Genomic DNA, 25,800 nt, shown 5'->3' on the forward strand with positions numbered 1-25,800 from the left:
TATAGATTTAAATAAAAAGTAAAAATAAAAGTTAGAGTCCTTTAGATACTGAATCTTCTTTTCTCTCTTTGTGTACACAAATATGCATAAATAATGTATATATATACACAACATTTTAGTTACGTATCTATCAAAACTTTATAGCTATCACAGTTTCAATATCACATGATATATGTAGGAACATACTCATATTAGGGAAAATACAGATATACCTAAATGGCCAATTATAAGACTATTTAGACCTAACTTTCCTAAAAACCTGAGATTAATTTTATTGCTGCTCATGAACACTTGATTGAGTCATGAGCTTGAGCAGAATTTATCTTGCTGACTTTCACTTGCTAGTTCTTGAATTTACACTAGATTCTTGACTGTTTATTAGGTATCTTTTTTGCTTTGATAAACTTTTATAAATTATTAGAATTGTACTTAATTTTTTTAACTGACATAAAATTCCAGATACAGATTTTAAAAATTCTGTCACTGCTGCTACCAGTGATCAAGAACCTCATCCCTGTTTTCTTATAATAACAATATTTTCACCACCTATAGTAACTGAGAAATTATTTTCTATAGATAAAGGTCTGTTTAGATGAACTAAAGATGTTTCTCATATTATTTTTTACCTCTGAATAATAGCTACTGCTCTTTTAATCGCTCTCTTTTAATCGCTATGATTTTAATTGGTAAATTACTAGGCTTTTTTTTTTTTTCCTCCTTCCCTGATGCTATGTCTCTGTTGTGGGCTTTGTATCTATATTTAATCTCTGATTCAAGGGAGAGAGCAAAATGCCAAATTCAAAGTTAAAAAACTTTAACCAGGCATCAGTACATTTATATAAAGAGAAATTAAAGTGTAGCATTGAATGTAGTTAGGTCTGGCACAATCAAATGAACACAATTTGTTTTCTATATTAAATCAGGTTTGGTTTTAATAATTAGATACTTTTGCCAATTGAGATAAAGTTGTAAAAGTTTTATATATCTGTCATCTTATTTAAATAGTCTTTGGAAGATACTTATTCCTTTATGGGTAGGCCCTTGTTTATACTTAACCATTTCACTGCCTTTCCAAGATAAGTCTTTGAACTAAGAGTGTATTGCATTTTGGGTGGAGTGAAACTAAATGTTGTGATTTTTTTTTTTTTAGCCCATCCATTCTTGCAGATTTAGTTTGGCAAACCCACATTAAATCACTTAGCAAAAGAGGAATCATATTCTTTATCCTTTCATAGTAAAACCTCTCACTAATTCAGAATTTATGATACTTCAGATGCAGTATTTGTGATCTCTTTTGAGTAAAAAATTCAAAATAACTTCTTCCTCTGAATTTTCAGGGTCATACTTATAAGGGGAAACCTGTCTAAAATCACTAGCTTTTCAAACCAAGGGCTCAAGAAATGAAGGATTCCTTCAACGTGCCTTCAACCTCTGGGTCCAGCAATTAATTCTTGTATGTTAAAGGACTTTTATGTTTATGGTGCATTTTTATGTAATATAGGCCTATTTTGAATTATAATGTAGGTAACCACATTTAATTTATTGTATCAATAGCATTTAGTTTAATTTATAATCTGTACTGCTTGAAAGTAATACAACTGAATTTTTACTTAAACATTCTATAATTAAGACCTTTTCAGTAAGTCATATAGACTAGCCCATTCTGTTATTCCGAATTAGTGAGATTTTACTGTCCTAGTGTTGTGAAGAGTTTAAAGCTTTTTAGAATGCTAGAGTCATTTAGTTATAGAAATGGAACTCATAATTTAGGCCACTTTTGTCTTACCTGGATGTTACTAAAGGTTAGAAATATTAGATAGAAAAAGAAAGGATAATGTGAACATGAAATGATTTGATGTTATTCTGTTTAATATTCTAAAATGGGTAATTAAAATACAGAATCGTTTTAAAATGTGTGTCTGTAGATCCACATGTGGATCTGCATTATTATACACACTTTTTTAGGTTTACTGTATCACGAAGCAATTAGCTTAGACTAGTTGACTTGAAATTCCTTTCAAATTTACATTTATTCCATGTATAAAGAATTTGAATCTTGATGATATAGAGGTCATAATTTTAACTGATGTACAGTATTAGACTAGGAAAAGTAGTTGCCTTTCTTATTTACACATTCCAAAGTAAAGTTGTTATATTTTGGAATGTGTTTTTAAAATTTTATGGTTAAAATGCCAGAATATTCAAAGTCAAATGTAGAAACCAGGGTTGGAGGGAGGGCCTTGAAGTAAGCTTATGGTAGGAAATTATAAAAAGAAGGGAGGAGGAAAGAAGGAATAAAAGCAGAGGGTTTGGTTCAGAGTTGTGGTTGGGGGCCAGAAGAAGACCACGAAGCAGACTGGCTGAGGGTCAAGGTGGGACAGATAAAATGAATGGCAGGAAACCAGTGAACTACAATACATTGGATAAAGCTCTTTGGTCTTTATAAATTTTTTAAAGTTCAGTTGAGTTTAGCAGTACTGGTGGACAGAGTAGCCTTTCTAAGGTGTGTTTGGGAAATCTAAGTCATTTGCAAGTCAGCTAGGAATTTTTTTAAAATGGCTGGCACTAACAACATCACTAAGTTTAAAACAATTGTTAAATGATTTTGCATGCAATTATTTTTATGCAAACTAAATTTTCCCATATAAACTATTACATTTAGAATTTTATTTCTATACCTTAATGACCCATTTACATTACATAACTGATTAGGTTCATAGGTTTCATCTGTAACCAGACCTTATCTATGTTTTTACTGATTTAGTAATATTTGCAAACAGAAGTATATAGCATATCTTTTCAAAATTGCTTCTTTGCAGGTAGATTCTTGATCTGTCATTTCTAACAGCTGCAGATTCTTCTTGCTTGTTCCTTTTAACATTTTCTCTTGTTTTTCCGTAGTAAACTGATTTAAAATTTTATTTTAAAGATGAATAACGGCTTAATTACAAATTATAACACTTACAGATGGAAGTGGAGAACGAGGAGAAAAGGATGCCAGCAAAATCACAACATATCCTCCAGGCTCTGTGCGATTTGACTGTGAACTCCGAGCAGTACAAGTCAGCTGTGGATTTCACCATTCAGGTAGCAGCTGGAACTTTAGGGTATAATTGCATTTTTACAATTGTGCTAAATAACCTGTTTGTTTAGTTTTGACAAATGTAGTATGTTAACTATGTTTAAAAGCTATAGTGTGACAGTATCTCTCAAATCTATGAAAGCACGTTCATTACAGAATCTCTTTTAAGCTATGGAATGATTGTCTAGAGATCTGACTTCTAATCTGTCTTCTGATGAACTTATAATTCAGTTCATGAAATTCCTGAAGATAAAATAATCTCTGAAATCCCTTTGAACTCTACAACTCTGTGATTTTTATAACCTAATCATAAAGTTTGTTACTGTTCAATGAGAAATGTGCATCAGCAGATTTCTTTATTTTTTTAAAATGTAGAAGGTATTTCAATTCCCAGTAAATCACTGACATTTGGGTTATACAGCTTAGGTTCTACTATTCAACCTAAAAATAATGTTACATTCTTTCTTTGATATTCAGTATATTTCTTTATTTGATAAGACATTGACAGATATTAAAGGTTTGACACACATATTGATATTGTACATAACTGTTCAGAGCTCAAACCCATCTACCTGTATAATTATCCTAGATATGAGAGAATATTTTATATGTTGGTACTCATTATAAAAAGCCTTTACAGTTGACCCAAACCAATATTTTATTAAATATTAATGTTAAGTGGCATTTATAAGAATTTTAAAATGTATATTATGAAAACATTATACATTTTTATAGCCTACAAAAATATTTTACGGAACAGAAATTATATTTATTTCTCATAAATATAGATTTGTGCTTCAATTGCCTATTTTTAATGGCTCTACAAATTTTAAACAGTGAAAACTGCGCTGCATTCAATATAGTTGTGATAGAAAATGAAAAAATAAACCTCTGGATTTTGGTTTCAGTGGTTTTAATGGAAAATGGCGACGTCTACACATTTGGGTACGGGCAGCACGGGCAGCTCGGACATGGAGATGTCAATTCCAGGTACTTTAACTTTTTGTGTGAAATTACTGAGTGTTTCGTTTTGTTTCGTCTTGTTTTTTCTTCCTTTATTCCCTTTTTTCCTTTTTTCTTTCTAAATATATATTTATACACTTGAAATAGTATTTATACCCCTCTTTTGCAAACTGTGGCCCATAAATTATTGCTGGTTCTTGATTTTTGTGGTTGAGTGCTTTTGTGGGGATAGATGATTTTGTGGTTTCAGGAGAAAAGTTGATTTACATTTTATACATTTAAAATGTAAGAGTGAGTATGGTTATCACGAAGTCTTAACTATGTTTATATTCTTAAGAATTAATATCTTTTTAAAGGCTGTTTATGGCAACAGAAAAGACAGTGACTATCCCCAAATGGCATTTTAATGTCAGCAGTAGATTTATTCATATCCCTCAGTGTTATCATTTTTAAATTTTGGTCTAATATTAATATGAAGTCATTGAAGCTTTTGAATAATTTTCAAACAGAATCTAATGGTCACTCACAGAAACTGTTTTAACTTACCAGAATAGTGAAGAACTAATTGTGGTAGAGACTACTATATGCATTCTTCCCTACTTCACTTGGTAATAGAGTTTTAGTTGGTGACATGACTTCCTTTTTCCATCTCCATTGCAGCAAGATACGGCCATGTGAACTAAAATGATATGTGCCGCTTTGGGATCTTGCTGTTAAAGGCAGGGGGGGCACCCTTCCATTTCTCCCTCTCCTTTCCCAGCTTGCTGCCTGGAGTCCATGCCTGCTGGCAGGAGCTGGAAAAGTCATCATAGTGATCATAAGTTGGAAACTCTGTATTGAGAATGTCAGAGCCACAAGGTAGAAATAGTCTGGGTTCCCAACACCATGGAACTGCCACATCAGCTTCTTATAATTGGGCACTTATGTCAAAGAGAAATAAACTTCTATCTTATTTAATTCCCTGTTACTTTGCTTTCATTACAGCAGCTGGTTCCGTATCACTTAATACAGTGAGAGTGCTTTTGGTCAAAAGTGTAGAAAATCCATCTTTATTGGCTCAGGCCTTCCAAGAAAAAAATGCTGAGACGGGATTCAATGTGCAAAGGATTTATTAGTAGAAAACTGCTGTGAAAAATAAAAGGGATACGAGCAGGAATAGGCCTGATGTAGACCTGACCCTGTGAAAGGAAAGAAGGAAGAAGAGTGGGGTGGGAAGAATTAGATCACAGTGTAGTTCTGATTGAGTTTTATTAGCAGACCAGTGGGGTGTCCTCAAGCCAAGGTTGCCTTTGGAAGAGTCCCAAATTGGGCAGGATGGGCCAGCATTCATACCTGCACAGTGCTCAGTCACAGGCTGGTAGCTCCCCAGGGGAAGAATGGCCTCGTGGACCCAAAAGAACAGCGTCTGAGGCTCAGTCGTTTATGTTCCCTGCAGCAGATGGTCTTCACGAGCTGAGTGGTCCACGTATCTGGCTGCGCCACCATTGAAACCAGGTGTCTTTATAAGTCTGGGGATATATAGGGCAGCTTCCAGCTAGACTTGACTCGCCAGTTTAGTTTGCCACAAAACCTCCTTTCTTTTTGTCTTGCCTGATTCTTTCTGTAGTCACAGAGAGCATCCAGGATCAATTGGAACTATATGGTTTCTCATTCACAGACAGTGAATCATTCTAGTCGTTAAATAAAATCTGGAATTTTCACTTTATTCTGAAGTCACTTCATTACTGTCAGGGATGATGCCATTTACATGATAAAGACCCGTGATTCTTAATCCTGGCTGCACAGTAGAATTACTTGGGGAACTTCAGAAATACCATGCCTGGATCCTAAATCTAGAATTTTTAAGCGATGTGTGTTGGGAGACGGGCATTGGGGATGGCAGATGGAGGCAGCAACGGTGGGATAGGATGCCAGCATCAGTTTTTTCCTAAAAGCTCTCCGCACTCTACTGTGCATCCAGGATTAAGAAACACTGTCCCTCCCTAAAGGGCAGGGTCAGATCCATTTGCAGTGCACACAAAATGAGGATGAAAGGAATGTCCTTAGTTACTTTGATGAATGTTGTTACTGATGAAAAGAGATGACTTGAGGTATCATTGAGTTGAACGTCTCACTGAAGACACAAGTGCAACATACATTTGGCACTTGTTAAGATGTTTATAAAACTGTCACAATCTTAATGACAAATATTGTGCCTGAAAAGAGAGCAAAAGGCCTTTGACAGAATTACTTTATCAAATGTCACTGGACATGACATTTGTATATTGAATGTTGGATATGACAGAATATCAGTGGCTTTTCAGGGTTGGGCACTTACTGTCACAGGTATTAGAAGGCAGCAGATATTTTGCTTCACAGTTGAACGTCATCATTCATGTGCAGAGACCGAGACAGGGCTTGTAATATGGGTGGAGAAGAATTTGGAAGCTTTTTATTTTGTTTCTCATGGAAGATTCATGACCCAGAAGAGGATTTATTATTGTCATTGTCGTCACGGTTCTTATTCTTGCTGCCGTTGTGTAGCTGGCGATTGTTTTCCGAGTCATGCCATAACCTGGGGAAGGTGCGTCACAGTTAGACATGACAGAGCTTCAGTCGTGTGTGCAGCACGGGTGGCACTTTTCCACAGATCAGACTCTGCACTTGTATATCATTCCACAGAAAAGAATGAGCAAATAGGTGTATTTCCTGGCCTTGACTGAGGGGGAGGGAAAGAGTGGAAATCAAATCTATAATCAAATCACAGCCCTCGGGTGATGGCAGTGTGAAGAATGAACAGCATAGGTGCACTACTACCCCCACATAGAGGTGTAATGGCTGTTGAAAGGGAAGGATCTCATGTCAGCTTTTAAGATGAAGACGTTACCTGAAAACATGCCTCCTGGTCCTGATTATCAACCAGGGAGCACCATTCCCTGACTTGTAGTGACTTGCTCAGGTGACAGTATCATAGCAGTATGCTAAGTATTTTTAATAGTTTGAATACATCTTCATGACATAGGATAGTTGTTAATATTGAAAATTAAATAATTAGGGTTTTTTTAAAAAAGAGACTAAACTCTGGTGGGATTTGTTTTAACTGCCCAAAGTTGTTCTTTTCCAACATGTAAATTTTCACTCCTGGTTCCATTGATTGAGTTGTAACTGGAAGGTTGAGTGGGGAATGCTAAGTTAGGTAACTCGGTGAAATAAAGCCTACGCCCTGTGCCTGGGGGACTAACTGACAACCAGTCAAAACCATCTGTGCCGTAAACATTCTGGTTACCCTGTTTGTCTGGATCTGTGTGGGACTTGGAAGGCAGGAGTCAGGAACTGTTCCACGAGGAATCGACCACGTATATGGAGGAACAATCGCAGGAGGGAGAAAGCCTCAAGAGCATACATGTGAACTATCACAAAGCAAAACATTTATAGATATTTAGTTGAAATAAAGTTGGAAGGTATTTTTTTAAAGTTTCTAGTGATGAAGTGCTTTTAACTGAAATTTATTATATAGCACACGTTAACAATGTGTGATTGATAATAAGATAAATATTGTAGTGTGCACGTGCTAAAGGTAGAAACATGTTATTGGTATTTCCTTTATTTAATGTGTTGTCTTGCCAGAGTGGCTGAACCTGGTTTTATCACTTGCTGCCTATGTGACCTTGGCCAAATTACTTAACTTTCCTGTGGCTCAGTTTCTTCCTCTTAAATGGGAATGTGTATCTTTCTCTCCGAAGATTGTTGTGAGAATTCATTGAGGTGATACATGTTGTTTACTTAGCACAGGGCCTAACCCATAATAAATGCTCAATAAATGTTGGCTGTTACTGTTGCTGCTTCTAAAGGTGAATGCCAGAAAGCTCCTGAGGGCTTTTATACAATCACTCACTCACTCATGATATGAGTCTACCAGCCCTCTTTTTTGTTTGTTTATTTTCTTCAGTATGCTCCTAAATCTCTGAATTCCAGATTCTTTTACTCTTTTCAGTAAACTTAAACCTGGATGTTGGGAAAAGGACTATGTTTAGATGATTTTATTCTCCTTTTTTCAGTAGAATTTGATAATTCTTATAGTGTTTCTGTTTCTTCTTTTTCTTGCTATAATATCCTCCTTCTGTGTTAATATGCTACACAACCATGGTGTCTGGAACCATTTAGACAAGGCTCAAATCTTTGATTCTTCTCTTACCAACTATGTGACTATAATTTACTAAGCCTTAGTTTAAATATCCCATAGGATTATTAAAGAATTAACATAGTGTCTGTAAATTGCATGCCATGCATACATGCACACACATAATTTTTCTTTCCTCTTCTTCCTTTGTTTACCAAATAATTTAATAAATTGGCTCTAGTATCATGAAAAGAGTTTATTGGAAGAATTGCCACTAACTCTGGGAAAATCCTTTTTAAAGTGCTTCATATCTACCCGTAGAGTTATTTTGATAACCAGTGATACATTTTATATGAAAATGCTTTATAAACTGCGGACAAGTAAACAGTTATAGGAACTTTCCCTTTGTTTGAATTCTTTGTTTGAGTCAAACTGGACATTTTTGTGAGGGCATTAGTTCACCATACAGCCCTTTGACATGGTAACTGTTTATTGCCAAAACTCCCGGTACCTCAGATTTGAGAACCAGTGAACTTTCAGTGCTGTTCCTAGCCATATTATTATATCCTCAAGTCAAAACTACTGCTCTTTTGAGGCAGAACCATTACGCCCTCCTCCCCTTTTGTTACTACCTTCCTACCTTTTAGTCACCGCTTTTCATTCATTGAAAATTGAGTATCTGGCTCTCAGTGGTTCCCAATCTGAGTCTTGTCACACTCGTGAAGGGACTACGTGGTCCCATACCATATAGTTACCTTGGCACCCTTCGTTACATCTAGTGACCTTTACTTCCACATTCATGGTGGTCATTCCCAGGACCCATTATGGATCTAAGCATAGCTCTGACTCTGAATTTTTAAGTTTAAACAACCTGTAATCTGATGACGGTTTCTTCTTCTGTTACTTGGCATTACTTTACTTGGTGTTTGACTTTATCAGTACTTCATTCTCTACATCCTTCTACTTTCTTACTGTTATCACCTGTTTCACTTTTTTCCTGACCCAAGTTAGAAATTGTCATTTATTCTCTTCACCTATACTCTTACCATTATCCTCAGTTTTCTCACCCTTTTGGTCTTGATGCTAAGGCATGGCAAAACTTCAAGCATGAATCAACCTACCTATATTCTATGTCTAACTTAGGCTTCTGGAAAAAAATTAATCACCATGATTATACAGATTTTTATGATTTGTAGATTCTACCAATCCTGCAATAGGCAGTGATCCTCCTGTTTTGCAGTTTTGAACTATTTGATTTCAGACCTTTTGAGGATGTGATGGAAGATATGCGTTGTCTCTACAGAAAAACAAGCATAAGAATATACACTTAAACGTTGGCTTACAATATTCAGAAGGTTCACAGATCTCCTGACACTCACTCTTAGACTTCCTAGAAGTCATTTGGATCTGGGTTAAAAACTTCCAGTCTAGGTTTTTATTTGTTCCATTCACCACCATACCCTTTCCGTTATCTTCAAACTCTCTCCTCACTCATTTCCTTCATCCTGTCAGCACTTGACCTCTCTTCACATCACAGCAAAAATGAAAACATTACATGGGAAATTCTTCAGCCCAGCAACTCTGCAAACCTGCCTGCATACACACTACTTCTTTGCTTCTTCTTCATGTTACACTGAAAGAGGGGCCTGTTCTTGACCATGCTGTGAAGCCTCTGCCTTTTCCATGGGGATCTGGTTCTGTTTCTTGTCCCCCCCACCCCCACTGTATCTCCTTACCTTTACTGACTCTTTCAGACTTCTGCAAATTCTTAAAAAGGACAGAGTTTCCCCTTCAGCTCCATTTTCCCTCCCTGGAAGCTGTTAGTTCTCCTTTCTTTTGCCCTTTTGTGCTGAGATTTTTGAAGGGGTTTTGCATAGTCTCTGACCCCACAGTTAACTCCTCCTTTGCTACATAGTGTTGTGCCTACTTCACCACAGAGACGTCCTTCTTGCAAAGTCAAGTGGTCATTTGTATCTGTCTCTAGAGCATTCAGCATGTGCATTATTTCCCTGTTCTTGAAATGACTCTCTACATACATACCACATTTTCCCAGAGTTCATTCTTTGTTATGTCCTAGATTTTTATGAGCTCTTCTTCCTCTGTTCGTACCTAAATGTTAGAAGAGACAATGAAAACTATCTCTTTTCTCTTTTTGTCTTCCGAGATCTCATTCATTCTCATAGCTTAAGTGAATGTTACCACCATCTGCCTTGTAACTTAAGCAAAAAACTTCTTTGCCACATATCAGTCATTGCCGGAGTCTAGTCAGTTCTGTCCCTTACAGAGCTGTCAAATCCATTCATTCCTTTCAGTCTACCCTGTTCCTATTTTAGGCCTTCACCATAACTCACCCAGATTATTGTGACATTTTCTTAACTAGGTTTCCAGCTGCTCATCTTGCCTCTTCCCAATTCATTTTCCATTGCAGCCTGAATAATCATTAAAAAATATGTTATATGTAATTTAAAAAATTTAAAGTATTAAAATTACATTGTCTCAGAAACAGCTCTCCTGTTGTGTGTGGACTATTTCTATAGTGGTGATTGTTCCCATTATAGATAATGATTACCAAAAGTGGTTAGTAAATGGTAAATAAAGTGATATAAGGAGGGTTACAAGGACAGATACAATGGATACAAGGATGCCATTTATCAAAGTAGTTACCATTTATTAATTGTTAACTGTGTACCAGACACTGATCCAAGCACTTGACGTATGTGAGCCTCTTTATTGTTCATAGGACCCCGATGGGGTAAATACTGTTTAATATTATCTCCATGTAATAGAAGAGAAAGCTGAAATACAAAAAAGATGAGTAACTTGTTCAAAGTCATGGTACGATGCTACTACGTGGTAGAGCCAGGATTTACACCCAGGCAGTCTACCTTTAGAGCCTGAGCTTGTAGCTACTGCTGCGCTGCCTCTCATGATATTATATTCTAATTTATTAACTACTATGTATGTTAAAATCTATAGTTCAGTGAAAAAAGGTAGAAAAGAAGACATAAAATTGTTTTGTATGGTTCTGGGATTGAATTTCTGTTAAATTAGCACATGATTTTTATTTTATCCAAGAAATATTTATAGAGATTTCTGCCTTGCCATTCACTGTATAAGGTAACATTTTTTTTTTCTTTTAAAGCAAAGGTAGCACCAATCTTTCAGAAAAAATAAAAGTTATGTGTCCATATTTAGGGTAGTAAATTCAAGAAATCTTTTTAATAATCTCCTTAAAGTCAGTGATTATGTCTTTTTCATCTTTGTGTACCTAACACCTAGGATGGAGACAGGCGTATAGTACCTAAATAAGTGTTTGCTGAATATTCTTATTAGTGCCTTTTATCTCTTCTATTTTTTATTGCATTGCTTATTTTTATTTCAGTTGGGTCTTGTAAGAAATTGACTTAATTTTTTTTTTTTTTTAACCTAGGGGATGTCCCACTCTTGTTCAAGCATTGCCAGGCCCTAGCACACAAGTTACTGCAGGCAGCAACCACACGGCAGTACTTTTAATGGATGGACAGGTCTTCACATTTGGAAGTTTTTCTGTAAGAAATTTTTTAAGCGTTAATAATATTGCATTGTACCGTTGCCTTGCAATTTGTCTACGTTAGCTATTTTTTCTGGTTTCAGTGAAATTCTTGTATTATAATTATTGCATATGCATATTTCCTGTCTCCACATCCAATGTACACAAAACCTAAACAACTTTACTTTGAAATTATTTTCTTCTCTAGTGTAGCATTAGAATTTATTCAATTTAACAGCCTGTTAGCACATTGGACATGTTTATTCCAGGTCAGAGTCCGTTAAGCATTCAGTAGAGGTAATTCTGTCATTGACCGCTTATTTCCCAACTAGCTTGTAAAGAATCATTTTTCTTAACATGTAGAATTATTTCTGTTTTAGAACTTTTCAAAGGCCTGGTTTTCTTGTTAGATTTGTTTAGAATTATAGTTTACTTTTTCCTCTCCCTCTCTGTGTTTCTCTCTGTTTGCCTGTCTATTTGCGCTTTCTCCTTTTGCCAAAGCTTGAAAAGAGTGAAATGCTCTGAGAATTTTGTATAGTTTGGGCATATTAGTGATCGGGGAAAAGCTTAATAAGACTGTGCTGATAAATCTATGCCATCTGTGATGTGGACAATCGCTCAAAACCGTATAACCTAAGTCTCTGGGATGTAATTTGCAACTCTTGATTTTTTAAAAATGTAAATGTGAACTTAAAAAAAAAAATCTCTTACTTGGAAATGATTTTAAGCTTACAGAAAGGTTGCCAAAAATATGAATAGTACCTGGAACACCCATATACTCTTGAATCAGATTCACCTGTTGGTAGCATTTTGATCTGTTTATCATTTGTATATTCATGCTCCCGTTCTCTCTCACATATTCTGTATATGTGTGTGTATAAAATGTTTTTTTCTTGCCCTTTAAGAATAACTTGCATATATTATGATCCTTTACTCCTAAATAGTTTGTGTTTTGTCAGTTGATTCGGTAATTCTTTTTCGGCATTTTTTATCCCCTCCAATCTAGGATCAGACATTGTATTTATTTCTCATGTCTCTTTAGTCTCCTTTAATCTGTAACATTTTCACACCTTTTCTTTGTCTATTATGACATTGACATTTTTGCACAATATGGTACTTTTTTTCTTTTTCAATAAAACGTTCCTCATTCTTGTTTCTCTAATATTTCCTTGTGTTTAGATTCAGGTTGTGCATTTCAGACCAGAATACCATGTAAGTGACATTGTATCCTCCTCCGGGCATCACATCTGGAGGCACAAAATGCCCACCTGCCCCTCATTGGTGATGTAAACTTTGATCACCTGTAAAATTTTGTTTGATTTCACTACTGTATAATTAGAATTTTTTGACTTGAAACTAATACACAGTCTTTGGGTTGACACTTAAGTTTTAAGATACCCACTGCTCATCAGAATATCCCTCTAGATTTATCATCTATTGCTTGTTCTTGCCTGAAGCAGTCTTTACAATAATGGTTGCAAAAATGATGATTTTTCCAACCCCAGCACCCCCTCACATTCACCTGTCAGCCCTCTGTGTTTTACTGTAAGCAAGAGCCCGTTTAATATCTGTGTGTCTGTCTACTTATTAATGGTATAGACACATGTTTTTCTTGTTTCTTCATTACTGTACTTAATTATTTGGGTGCTTAGATTGTCTAAGATTTTGCCAGTAGGTGTCCCGTCATGCCGGCTTCCATGTTCTGGTGACATGCCTCTTCTGCCTCTTCGTTTTTTTGAGTACTTCCTTACTTCCCGGCATAACAGGTTGTTCCAGGCTTATCTGTATGAGTTCTAGAATCAGCTGTTTCTCTAAAAACCTAGGTTGTTTTTAGTGGGGAATAGTATTAGACACCAGCTTAGCACTAGGTATATTCGTTGCATCCCCAGTACACATCTATGTGCACATATGCATGCGTACGTGTGTTTTAGAAATCTTAAGTCCACACCAGTACCTTTAATTCCAGCCCATTCCTGTAGGGTTCTTTCTTACCTTGTCCCATTCCGTATTTATGTCCCTTCTTCCTCAGTAAGAATCCTGGCTACCAACAATATCAATACATTTACTTCTCATTCACTCAGTCCTAAAATATGTCTAACATAGCTTTATATTTGCTTTGCCCACACTGCTATGAAAACAAACTCACTGAAAAGAGTTTAGGATTTGATCATCACTCTTGCTTCTGGCCCCCTCTCACCTATGTCATACCGCAAGACTGAAGCTATAGTCAAATAAATGTGTTCATAAGTTACTTGGATTCTTTCTCTCCATGCCCTTTCAGTGGAATTATGTTATTCCTTTGGAATAGAGTTGGGTTCATTTGTTTTAGTTTTTTTTTTCTTTAAACTTTATTTAATATGGATAAAAATACGTACAACTAGCAGATTCTTTGTAAAGAGTGACAACAGCCAAGGATCACCTTCCTTCCCTTGTTCCTGAAAACAGGCCCTTTTACCAGGTCCATTTTGTCTCACCCCGTCTGGGACAGGGATTCATCTCCGTAAAGTGAGTAAGATCTGATTTCAGGGGTTGGGGAGAAAGAGGGCTGATCTTTCAGCATGAAGATAAATTTGGCCTTGAACAATGAATGAGGCTCCAGAAGAACGATAGGGCAGAATAGGGATGGATTAAAGGACTGTCACTGAGTGGGGTTCCTCTTCTCCCTCTTTTTTTAAATTAATTAATTAATTAATTTATTTATTTATTTATTTTATTGGCTGTGTTGGGTCTTTTTTGCTGTGCGCAGGCTTTCTTTTTAGTTGTGGTGAGTGGGGGCTACTCTTCATTGTGGTGCATGGACTCCTCATCGCCGTGGCTTCTCTTGTTGCAGAGCACGGGCTCTAGGTGCGTGGGCTTCAGTAGTTGCAGCACATGGGTTCAGTAGTTGTGGTTCACGGGCTCTAAAGCGCAGGCTCAATAGTTGTGGCGCACAGGCTTAGTTGCTCCGTGGCATGTGGGATCTTCCTGGAGCAGGGATGGAACCCACGTCCCCTGCATTGGCAGGTGGATTCTCAACCACTGCGCCACCTAGGAAGCCCCCTCTTCTCCCTCTTGTAACAGTCTTTCTAGCCCTTCCTAGGAAGACATTGGTTTAACTGCTGACCCCTGGCATGTCCTGCCAACTTGGAGCTCATAGGCTTCCAAGGAGAGTAGTTTGTGGTCCAGTGCTCTGTTTCAGTTTGCTTTTAAGTTTAAAGATCTCTCCTCCCACAACCTTAGATGGAGTTTTATTTTTTGAATGTGTAGAACCTTAACATGTTCCCAAAAGTGAACTCATATAAAAATGGTATTCTCACCCAAGCGTCATTCCCTCCCCCATCTCTGGCATTTCTACTCCCCCCACCTTCACTCCATGCTTGTAGGTTACAAAGGTCACTGTTTTCCAGTTTTTCCTTCCTGTGTTTATTCTTTTAAAGATTAGTACATAAATAATCACACATACCATCTATCTGTATCTGCGTTGATATAGATGTGAATATGGTATGTATATAGTATATATATATATATATACACATAATATATAATTATTTTCCCATCTTTACTTTTTTAAATGTAGCATTTTATATATGCTTCTCTGTACTTTGTCTTTTCACTTTACTGTGTCTCCTAGAAATCATTCCTTTCCAATTCATATTTTACATCTGCATAGTACATTGTGTATATATATACAGTAGTTTATTAAATGAATTTCTTATGCTTGGAATAAGAAGTACTTTCTAATACATTTGCAACAGTAGCAATGAATATTGTTAGAGGTGTACCTTTGAGATAACTTTTTCAAAGTAAGATTGCTGGTTTGAAGGCTAATGCCTATGTAGTTCTGCGAGATACTAGCGATTCCCCTCCATTTTGCATTCTCATCTGCCGTGTGTGAGAGTGCCTGTTTCTCCACAGCCTTGCTCACAGAACGTGTTGTCTGTCATACCTTCTAATTTGCGTCAGCCTGATGAGTGAGGAACGGTCCTGCACACTTTGCAGCCTTTTTTCTGTGGCTGGTGCTGTGAACCTCCAAGTCCTTGCCCATGTGTAGCATTTTCACATTAAGGTGTGGGTTTTCCCTTTGGGGGACTAATTTTGCCAGTTCTTTTCCTCTGTTCTCCTTCTTAAGCCTCCCCTTTTGTGCCCTGCACCGCTCTCCTCAGGCTTGCAGGGCAGGTGGGTGGAGAAGACTCTTGGAATTTGATTTTTCTCTGGTTTCAGGTAATTTTAAAATCGTGAGATCCACTATTTCCTCATACTGCTGAACACTTGAGTCATGTTACGTTTTCTTTGCTCTGTGTTGATCTTATGTTGTTTTGGAGGGAATGTGAATGGTATTGTTTAGAATCAGACAATCATTATTGTCCTCTAGCCCCAGAAGCCCAAGTTGTGAACCTCTGTGTCTTTAAATGTGGCTTAGTTACAACCACGTTCTGAATTCCATGGGGCTGTCCAGGCATCTGTCATATTTTTAGACTGCTTTTCTTCACATTAGTTGGTTGATTGTAGGCGAATAGATATTTCAGTAGTCAATGAAAAATATAATTAATTTCTTTTCCTCCAAAAGCATAATATATCCCTCAATATGATGTACACGTTTTTATGCTGTTGTTGTTTTGTCAGAAAATAAGGATAGACCTTGAAAGAAGCTGAAATGAACACTGATATTTCTTGGCTTCTTCTCTAATCATGTGCCTTCCACTTGTCCCTCTGTGGGTTCGACCCAGGGATTGGAGCTCTGTTGCTTTTGCAGTCAGTTTGTGATGGTGTTTTCTTGCTGTGGTGTTGAAGCGGTGACAGAATTCATTAGAAACCTGGTAGTTACTTGGGTGAGAAGTTAGCCACGATGTTTGCGGTGCTCCAGGGTCCCTTGGTGCTTTGAGTGTTTTGCTGTGGTTTCTCATTCCCATTACGTGCAGTGAACCCTGGCTGCCTTGGTGCAGCGTGGTCTCCCTCCAGGTGGTTGTGGAAGGGGAATGCTAGGAGAGCGAGCGAGCTGCTGAGCCAGCGGTGGGTGAATATTTCCTAATCCAACAGTAACATTCTTTTACAGCTTCTAGCTTAGTAGTGAGAAACTTCCTGTTATTCTTACTTAACCAGCCCAGCAGATAGCCATACTTATTGAGTTGACAGTTACTTATTTAAGGCATCATAATGATTCTGCTCTTTATGTTGAAACATAAATGAAACAACTTACTAACACATGATTATGTGAAAAATATCTAATTTCCTAATTATATTCACAGTTACAGTATTCATTATTTCGGTCTTTTACCCAAATATCTTTAGACTCTGTGAGTTCCATAGTGACATTTTGTTATACTGTCAATGTAAAATATCAAAGTGATTTTTTAAGTGAGCAATTTGTATTACTAATTTCTTTTTTAATTTATTTTTTTGGGGGTACACCAAGTTCAATCATCTGTCTTTATACACATATCCCCGTATTCCCTCCCTTCCTTGTCTCCCCCACCTCGAGTCGCCCCCACCCTCCCCGCCCGAGTCCTCCAAGGCATCTTCCATCCTCGAGTTGGACCCCCTTGGTATACAACAACTTCCCACTGGCTATCTATTTTACAGTTGGTAGTATATATATGTCTGTGCTACTCTCTTGCTTCGTCTCAGCTTCCCCTTCACCCCCCGCCCCCTCCCAAACCTCGAGTTCTCCAGTCCATTCTCTGTATCTGCGTCCTTGTTCTTGTCACTGAGTTCATCAGTACCATTTTTAGATTCCATATATGTGAGTTAGCATACAATATTGTCTTTCTCTTTCTGACTTACTTCACTCTGTATGACAGACTCTAGGTCTATCCACCTCATGACATATAGCTCCATCTCATCCCTTTTTATAGCTGAGTAATATTCCATTGTATATATATGCCACATCTTCTTTATCCATTCATTTGTTGATGGGCATTTCGGTTGCTTCCATGTCCTGGCTATTGTAAATAGTGCTGCAATAAACATTATGGTACAAGTTTCTTTTGGGATTATGGTTTTCTTTGGGTATATGCCCAGTAGTGGGATGACTGGATCATATGGTAGTTCTAGTTATAGTTTTTGAAGGAACCTCCAAATTGTTTTCCATAGTGGCTGTACCAACTTACAGTCCCACCAACAGTGCAGGAGAGTTCCCTTTTCTCCACACCCTCTCCAACATTTGTTGTTACCAGATTTTGTGATGATGGCCATTCTGATCGGTGTGAGGTGATACCTCATTGTGGCTTTGACTTGCATTTCTCTGATGATTAGTGATGTGGAGCATCTTTTCATGTGTTTGTAGGCCATCTGTATGTCTTCTTTGGAGAAATGTCTACTTAGGTCTTCTGCCCATTTGTGGATTGGGTTATTTGCTTTTTTGGTATTAAGCTGCATGAGCTGCTTGTATATTTTGGAGGTTAGTCCTTTGTCTGTTGTTTCATAGGCAATTATTTTTTCCCATTCTGAGGGTTGCCTTTTAGTCTTGTTTATGGTTTCTTTTGCTGTGCAAAAGCTTTTAAGTTTCATGAGGTCCCATTTGTTTCTTCTTGATTTGATTTCCATGATTCTAGGAGGTGGGTCCAAAAGGATCTTGCTTTGATGGATGTCATAGAGTGTTCTGCCTATGTTTTCCTCGAGGAGTTTTATAGTGTCTGGCCTTCCATGTAGGTCTTTAATCCATTTGGAGTTTATTTTTGTGTATGGTGTTAGGAAGTGTTCTAATTTCATTCTTTTACATGTTGCTGTCCAATTTTCCCAGCACCACTTATTGAAGAGCCTGTCTTTTTTCCATTGTATATTCGTGCCTCCTTTGTCAAAGATAAGGTGCCCATATGTGTTTGGGTTTACTTCTGAGTTCTCTATTCTATTCCATTGATCTTCCTTTCTATTTTTGTGCCAGTACCATACTGTCTTGATCACTATGGCCTTGTAGAATAGTTTGAAGTCAGGAAGCCTGATTCCACCAACTCCATTTTTCCTTCTCAAGATTGCTTTGGCTATTCGGGGTCTTTTGCGTTTCCATACAAATCGTAAGATTTCTTGCTCTAGTTCTGTGAAAAATGCCATTGGTAATTTGATCGGGATTGCATTGAGTCTGTAAATTGCTTTGGGTAGTACAGTCATGTTGATTCTTCCAATCCAGGAACATGGTATGTCCCTCCATGTGTTTGTGTCGTCTTTGATTTCTTTCATCAATGTCTTAAAGTTTTTTGCATACAGATCTTTTGCCTCCTTAGGCAGGTTTATTCCTAGATATTTTATTCTTTTTGTTGCATTGGTAAATGGGAGAGTTTCCTTAATTTCTCTTTCTGCTCTTTCCTTGTTAGTGTATAGGAATGCAAGAGATTTCTGTGCATTCATTTTGTATCCTGCTACTTTACTAAACTCATCAATTAGTGCTAGCAGTTTTCTGGTAGAGTCTTTAGGGTTTTCTATATATAATATCATGTCATCTGCAAAGAGTGACAATTTTACTTCTTCTTTTCCAATTTGGATTCCTTTGATTTCTTTTTCTTCTCTGATTGCTGTGGCTAAAACTTCCAAAACTATGTTGAATAATAGTGGTGAGAGTGGACACCCTTGTCTTGTTCCTGTTCTTAGAATTCTTCCAGTTTTTCCCCACTGAGAACAATGTTGGCTTTTGGTTTTTCATATATGGCTTTTATTATGTTGAGGTAATTTCCTTCTATGCCCATTTTCTGGAGAGCTTTTATCATAAATGGATGTTGAACTTTGTCAAAAGCTTTTTCTGCATCTATTGAGAAGATCGTGTGTTTTTTATCCTTCAATTTGTTGATATGATGTATCACATTGATTGATTTGCGTATATTGAAGAATCCTTGCATCCCAGGGATAAACCCCACTTGATCATGGTGGATGATTTTTTTAATGTGCTGTTGGAGTCTGTTAGCTAGTATTTTGTTGAGGATTTTTGCATCTATATTCATCAGTGATATTGGTCTGTAGTTTTCTTTTTTTGTGACATCTTTGCCTGCTTTTGGTATCAGGGTGATGGTAGCCTCATAGAATGAGTTTGGGAGTGTTCCGCCTTCTGCAATATTTTGGAAGAGTTTGAGAAGGATAGGTGTTAGCTCTTCTCGAAATGTTTGATAGAATTTGCCCGTGAACCCATCTGGCCTTGGGCTTTTGTGTGTTGGGAGATTTTTAATCACTGCCTCAATTTCCGTACTTGTGATTGGTCTGTTCATGGTTTCTATTTCTTCCTGGTTCAGCCTTGGAAGATTGTATTTTTCTAAGAATTTATCCATTTCTTCCAGGTTATCCAATTTATTGGCATAGAGTTGCTTGTAGTAGTCTCTCATGATGTTTTGTATTTCTGAGGTGTCCGTTGTTACTTCTCCTTTTTCATTTCTAATTCTGTTGATTTGCATCTTCTCCCTTTTTTTCTTGATGAGTCTGGCTAATGGTTTATCAATTTTGTTAATCTTCTCAAAGAACCAGCTTTTAGTTTTATTTATTTTTGTTCTTGCTTCCTTCCTTTCTTTTTCATTTATTTCTGCTCTGATCTTTATGATTTCTTTCCTTCTGCTCACTTTGGGGTTTTTTTGTTCTTCTTTCTCTAGTTGTTTTAGGTGTAAGGATAGGTTGTTTATTCGATCATTTTCTTGTTTCTTAAGGTAGGACTGTATTGTTATAATCTTCCCTCTTAGAACTGCTTTTGCTGCGTCCCATAGGTTTTGGGTTGTTGTGTTTTCATTGTCATTTGTTTCTAGATATTTTTTGATTTCCTCTTTGATTTCTTTAGTGATTCCTTGGTTGTTTAGTAGTGAATTGTTTAGCCTCCATGTGTTTGTATTTTTTGCAGTTTTTTCCTGTAATTGATATCTAGTCTCATGGCGTTGTGGTCTGAGAAGATGCTTGATATGATTTCAATTTTCTTGAATTTGCTGAGGTTTGATTTGTGACCCAAGATGTGATGTGTCCTGGAAAATGTTCCGTGTGCACTTGAGAAGAAAGTGTAGTCTGTCGTTTTTGGATGGAATGTCCTATAAATATCAATTAAGTCGAGATGGTGTAATGTGTCATTTAAAGCTTGTGTGTCTTTATTGATTTTCTGTTTTGATGATTTGTCCGTTGATGTAAGTGGTGTGTTCAAGTCTCCCACTATTATTGTGTTACTGTCGATGTCCCCTTTTATAGCTGTTAGCATTTGCCTTATGTATTGAAGTGCTCCTATATTGGGGGCATAGATATTTACCATTGTGATGTGTTCTTCTTGAATGGATCCCTTGATCATTATGTAGTGTCCTTCCTTGTCTCTTTTAATAGTCTTTACTTTCAAGTCTAATTTGTCTGATATGAGTATTGCTACTCCAGCTTTCTTTTGACTTCCATTTGCATGGAATCTCTTTTTCCACCCCTTTACTTTCAGTCTATATGTATCCCTTGGTCTGAGGTGGGTTTCTTGTAGGCAGCATGTGGAAGGGTCTTGTTTTTGTATCCATTCAGCCAGTCTGTGTCTTTTGGTTGGAGCATTTAATCCATTTACATTTAAAGTGATTATTGACATGTGTGTTCCAATGACCATTTTCTGAATTGTTTTGGGTTTGTATTTGTAGGTGTTTTCCTTTTCTTGTGTGTCCTACTTAGAGAAGTTCCTTTAGCACTTGTTGTAAGGCTGGTTTGGTGGTGCTGAATTCTCTTCACTTTTGCTTGTCTGGAAAGCTTTTGATTTCTCCCTCCAATCTGAATGAGATTCTTGCTGTGTAGAGTATTCTTGGCTGTAGGTTTCTCTCTTTCAGGACTTTCAGTATATCCTGCCATTCCCTTCTGGCCTGCAGAGTTTCTGCAGAAAGGTCAGCTGTTATCCTGATGGGTTTTCCCTTATATGTTGTTTGTTGCTTTTCTCTTGCTGCTTTTAATATTTTTTCTTTGTGTTTAATTGTCATTAATTTGATTAATATGTGTCTTGGTGTATTTCTCCTTGGGTTTATTCTGTATGGGACTCTCTGTGCTTCTTGGACTTGGTTAATTATTTCCTTTCCCATGGTGGGGAACTTTTCCACTATAACCTCTTCAAATATTTTCTCAGACCCTTTCTTGTTTTCTTCTTCTTCTGGGATGCCTATAATTCGAATGTTGGTACGCTTAATGTTATCACTGAGGGCTCTGAGGCTGTCTTCTAATCTTTTTATTCTTTTTTCTTTTTCCTGCTCTGTGGCGTTTATTTCCCCCATTCTATCTTCCAACTCACTTATTCGTTCTTCTGCCTCAGTCATTCTGCTGGTTATAGCATCTAGAGTATTTTTAATTTCAGTTATTTTGTTATCCATTGCTGTTTGTTTTTCTGAGTTCTTATGAACTGTTTCTTGTACTTTCTCGATTTTGTTATCGAGATTTTGGATCATTTTTACTATCATGATTCTAAATTCTTTTTCAGGCATTTTCCCTATTTCCTCCTCATTTATTTGGTCTTGTGGGTTTTTTTCCTGCTCCTTTGCCTGCATGGTGTTTCTTTGTTTCCTTGTGGTTGTCCAAACTTTTGGGGTTGCTTGTCCTGGCGATAGAGGTGTTTCTAGAAGACTGTCCAAGCCTCAGACTAATGTCCAAGTATTGGATTAAACAAATATTAAGTCTAGGAAACACATACATGTATAAGACACACAATTACTGAAACCATTAGGACATAAGGCTCTAGAAAGACCTGACAGAACCCCAGTGTGCTATCAGATATTCAAAGAGATACCCAACAGAAATTGACAACTGAAACTTCAAGAACAAATCAGAGACAAAAGCAAAAGCAAACAAACAAACAAATAACACCTTACACATACAAACATTAATCCAGGGAGATTTTGTAAGCTAGGATCAAATATAGAAAAGAGCCAGAGTACCACCGGGGAGAATGGAGATTCTCAGAATGTAATTAGACAACTGTACTAAGAACTAAGATAGACAAAAACCTAATATTAAATACCAAGGCGGTGCATCATCTGGAGAATAGAGCAAGGAGTCTGAGCAGATTGATAGTGTTGCTTATATGTATGTTAAGATAAAATACACTTAAAATGGCTGGGAGAAAGGGGAACAGAAGAGCGTAGTGTGGTTGGAAATATGCAAATAAAAAGAAAGGAATAGAAATGTATAAAAGATAGGGATGAAAGGAAAGTATGAGAGATATATTGTCCATACTACCAAAAACTTAGCTAGATATAGAAGTATATAAAAAGGAAAAAAAAAAAAAAGAATAAAAAATATCATTAAAAAAGTATGTTATAGTCAAGGAAGGGAGGGAATACGGGGATATGTGTATAAAAACAGATGGTTGAACTTGGTGTACCCCCCCCCAAAAAAAAAATTATGTTATAAAACTTGTAGATCCCTTAGGGCTAAGATCATATTTAATAAAGAAAAAAAAAGAGAAAGAGAGAAAAAGAGAATAAAAAAAAAAAAAAAAAACCAGAAATGATCCCAGAATGGACCAGTTCAATAGGAATTGATACTAATATTTCTGTTTCCTTAGTGTCTCAGCTGTAAGTGTCCTTCTCCTCGCCTTGGGTTTTTTTTGCGTTATTCTGTGACCAGCAGAGGTTCCTTTATTGTTCGTCTGTGAGCATCGGTGTGTGGGGAGGGAGAGGGTGCAATAGTGGCTTCTTCCCCTGGGAGTGAGTGAGCAGTGGCGCCCTGTTGTTTCAGTCGGGCTTGGAGGTGCCTGTTGCAGAGGGACGCTGGTGGCTCAGGAGTAAACAGAAAGTCTCAGAGTTGGGCCTCTCTCCATTTTTTTTGTTGTTGTTGTTGTTTGTTTGTTTGTTTTTCTTGGCAGCCTCCCTGCTGCCGGCATTCCAAGGGGTTTTAATCCAGCCCCGCCCGAGCGCCTGAGGGTGCTTGTTATCCTGGAGCGCCTTAGGTGGCCACAGGCGCCTCTCCACTGCCTGTTGCAGAGGCGCTGAAAGAGAGAGAGAGAGGCTATGTGCGTGGCTCCTGCCCCCCCGCCCGTGAGCCTGCAGCCTCCAGCCGCCATCATGGCCGGGCAGCTCTCAGGGACAGGCACTCCTTGCCGCGGACCTCTTCCCTCCTGTCCTCTCGGTCCGTCACCTTACTGGCAACAATGTTTCTCACCCTGAACCAGCTCTCCGGTTCCCACGCTCCTGCTCCCAGACCCTCTGTTTAGCTGTGGATCAACATCTCTGTCCGGGAACGCTAAGCTGCGTTGTGGAGCTTCCGTATGTTTCTCACTCCCTCCTGTCTGTCACAGCTCCACCGCTTCACCCTCTTTGAGCCGTCATAGATGCCTCCCTACCCGTTATATCAGGCTCCTTGCGGTCCTCTCTGGTGTCCGAGGCCGTCTGCTGGTGTTCAGCTGGTTCTCTGTGGGAATTATTGCGTCCTTCGGTGCATTCCCAATGCATCTGTGGAGAGGGATGCATTCCACGTGCCTCTGCTTCGCCTCCATCTTTCCTTCCTCACTAATTTTTTTAACGTATTGTGTTTTTCTTATGCTTTTCATTTAGATGTTGGTGAAAACAATCACAGTATTTCAGGGAGATTTCTTACATGCAAAAGCATTTCAACTTTATTATTATTTTTTAATCATGTACTTTGTGGTTTATTAAGGAGAGAATTCCTACGAATAATAGAAATGATTTAACTCCTTTATAAATATTTGGTCCCAATTTCACATGAATTTCATTTATTAAAAGAAACAGCTAACAATTGATGAAGAGTAGTGTCTCATAAAGCTATTTTTATCTACTATTTTCTTAACCTTATAAAATGTTATAAGTTGTTTATCCAGTAATATTGTTAACACGATTTATTTAATCTTTCAGAAAGGACAGCTGGGTAGACCAATTTTGGATGTGCCTTATTGGAATGCAAAACCGGCTCCTATGCCTAACATTGGATCAAAATATGGAAGAAAAGCCACCTGGATTGGTGCAAGTGGGGACCAGACTTTCTTACGAATCGATGAAGCCCTTATTAATTCTCATGTGCTCGCTACATCAGAAATTTTTGCCAGTAAACACATTATAGGTAATACCCCCAAATAAACAAATGTCCTTCAAAGAATCCTGAATAGTAAATAGTTCATCTTTCTTATTAGGAGATGTAGTCCTGTAGCTTTTTGTTTTCTTCCATTTGAAGAAGTTTAAAAGAAGCTTCTAAGTGTCTGTGTTTATATGTATCTATGTGCTGGAAGAATGGAATAATTGGGAGACTAGAAAGCAAAGTATTTATAAGCTAGAGAGTGGTAGAAATATGAGCTAAACTGTAGTGGTACAAAATCTGTACAGTGTATTGGAAAGAGGAATTTTTCTGTATTGGTTCTTGTTAAATAAATGATAGAAATTAGTTTTATGGAAGGTTACATAAATCAGACTTTAAAGTTTCATTGTGACCGAGGTGTCTATTTATATAGTGTCCATGATATCATGAATAATTATATAATAGAATGGTATAGTGTAGAAATTAAGAGCATGTGTTGTGGATTTAGACAGCCCGAGGTTTTACTCCAAATTCTGCTACTAAAAGGTTTTTAGTTAAACTCCTAAGTCTCAGTTTCTTCATCTGTAAAACAGAGATAGTAGTAGTACTTACCTTATAGGAAATTCTTATCTTATAAGTTGGGGGAATATAAAAAGGTAAAGCATCTTTAAAATATATAAACTTCTTTTCCCAAGGCTTGGTACCTGCTTCTATATCAGAACCTCCTCCATTTAAGTGTCTTCTGATAAATAAAGTGGATGGGAGTTGTAAAACTTTTAATGACTCTGAACAAGAGGATCTGCAAGGATTTGGTGTGTGTCTTGATCCTGTGTATGATGTCATTTGGAGGTAAGCTTCTCTGTTTATAAAACAGAGTAATAAATAAGGTTGGATGAAATTGTACTTTTGTGGAATATAAAAGTCATGTATAGGCAGACTTTTCCTAGATGAGAACTCTCCTATTTAACTGCTAACTACACTTCTATCACAGTGACTCTCCTTTACAGTGTTGTATAGTGGTTAAAAGCATGCATTCTGAACCAGACTGCCTAGATTTATCCCAGCTGCACACTTTGCTTTCTGTGTCACTGTGGAGAAGTTACTGTATGCCTTACTTTTCTCATTTATAAAATAGGTATAATAATGGTACCTTATAGGCTGTTATGAGAATTGAAGAACTCAGGGCAGAGGCAAATAGTAGGTGCTGTAGAAGGCTTTGCT

At 37.3% G+C, this 25,800-nt stretch overlaps 1 protein-coding gene across 8 annotated transcripts in view; it reads left to right on the forward strand.

Annotated features, from left to right (window-relative positions):
* The window catches only part of MYCBP2 (MYC binding protein 2), a 267,817-nt gene that overhangs the window by 91,532 nt on the left and 150,485 nt on the right, over positions 1-25,800 (forward strand). For all 8 annotated transcript variants that reach the window (XM_057707054.1, XM_057707050.1, XM_057707051.1 and 5 more), the window contains 5 exons: positions 2,968-3,087; positions 3,991-4,072; positions 11,575-11,692; positions 24,423-24,627; positions 25,275-25,428. In XM_057707054.1, the coding sequence (XP_057563037.1) occupies positions 2,968-3,087; positions 3,991-4,072; positions 11,575-11,692; positions 24,423-24,627; positions 25,275-25,428 (679 nt within the window). The remainder of the gene's footprint in view (positions 1-2,967; positions 3,088-3,990; positions 4,073-11,574; positions 11,693-24,422; positions 24,628-25,274; positions 25,429-25,800) is intronic.

This window comes from Hippopotamus amphibius, chromosome 14 (assembly GCF_030028045.1).
Source record: "Hippopotamus amphibius kiboko isolate mHipAmp2 chromosome 14, mHipAmp2.hap2, whole genome shotgun sequence".
Classification (NCBI taxonomy): Eukaryota; Metazoa; Chordata; class Mammalia; order Artiodactyla; family Hippopotamidae; genus Hippopotamus; species Hippopotamus amphibius.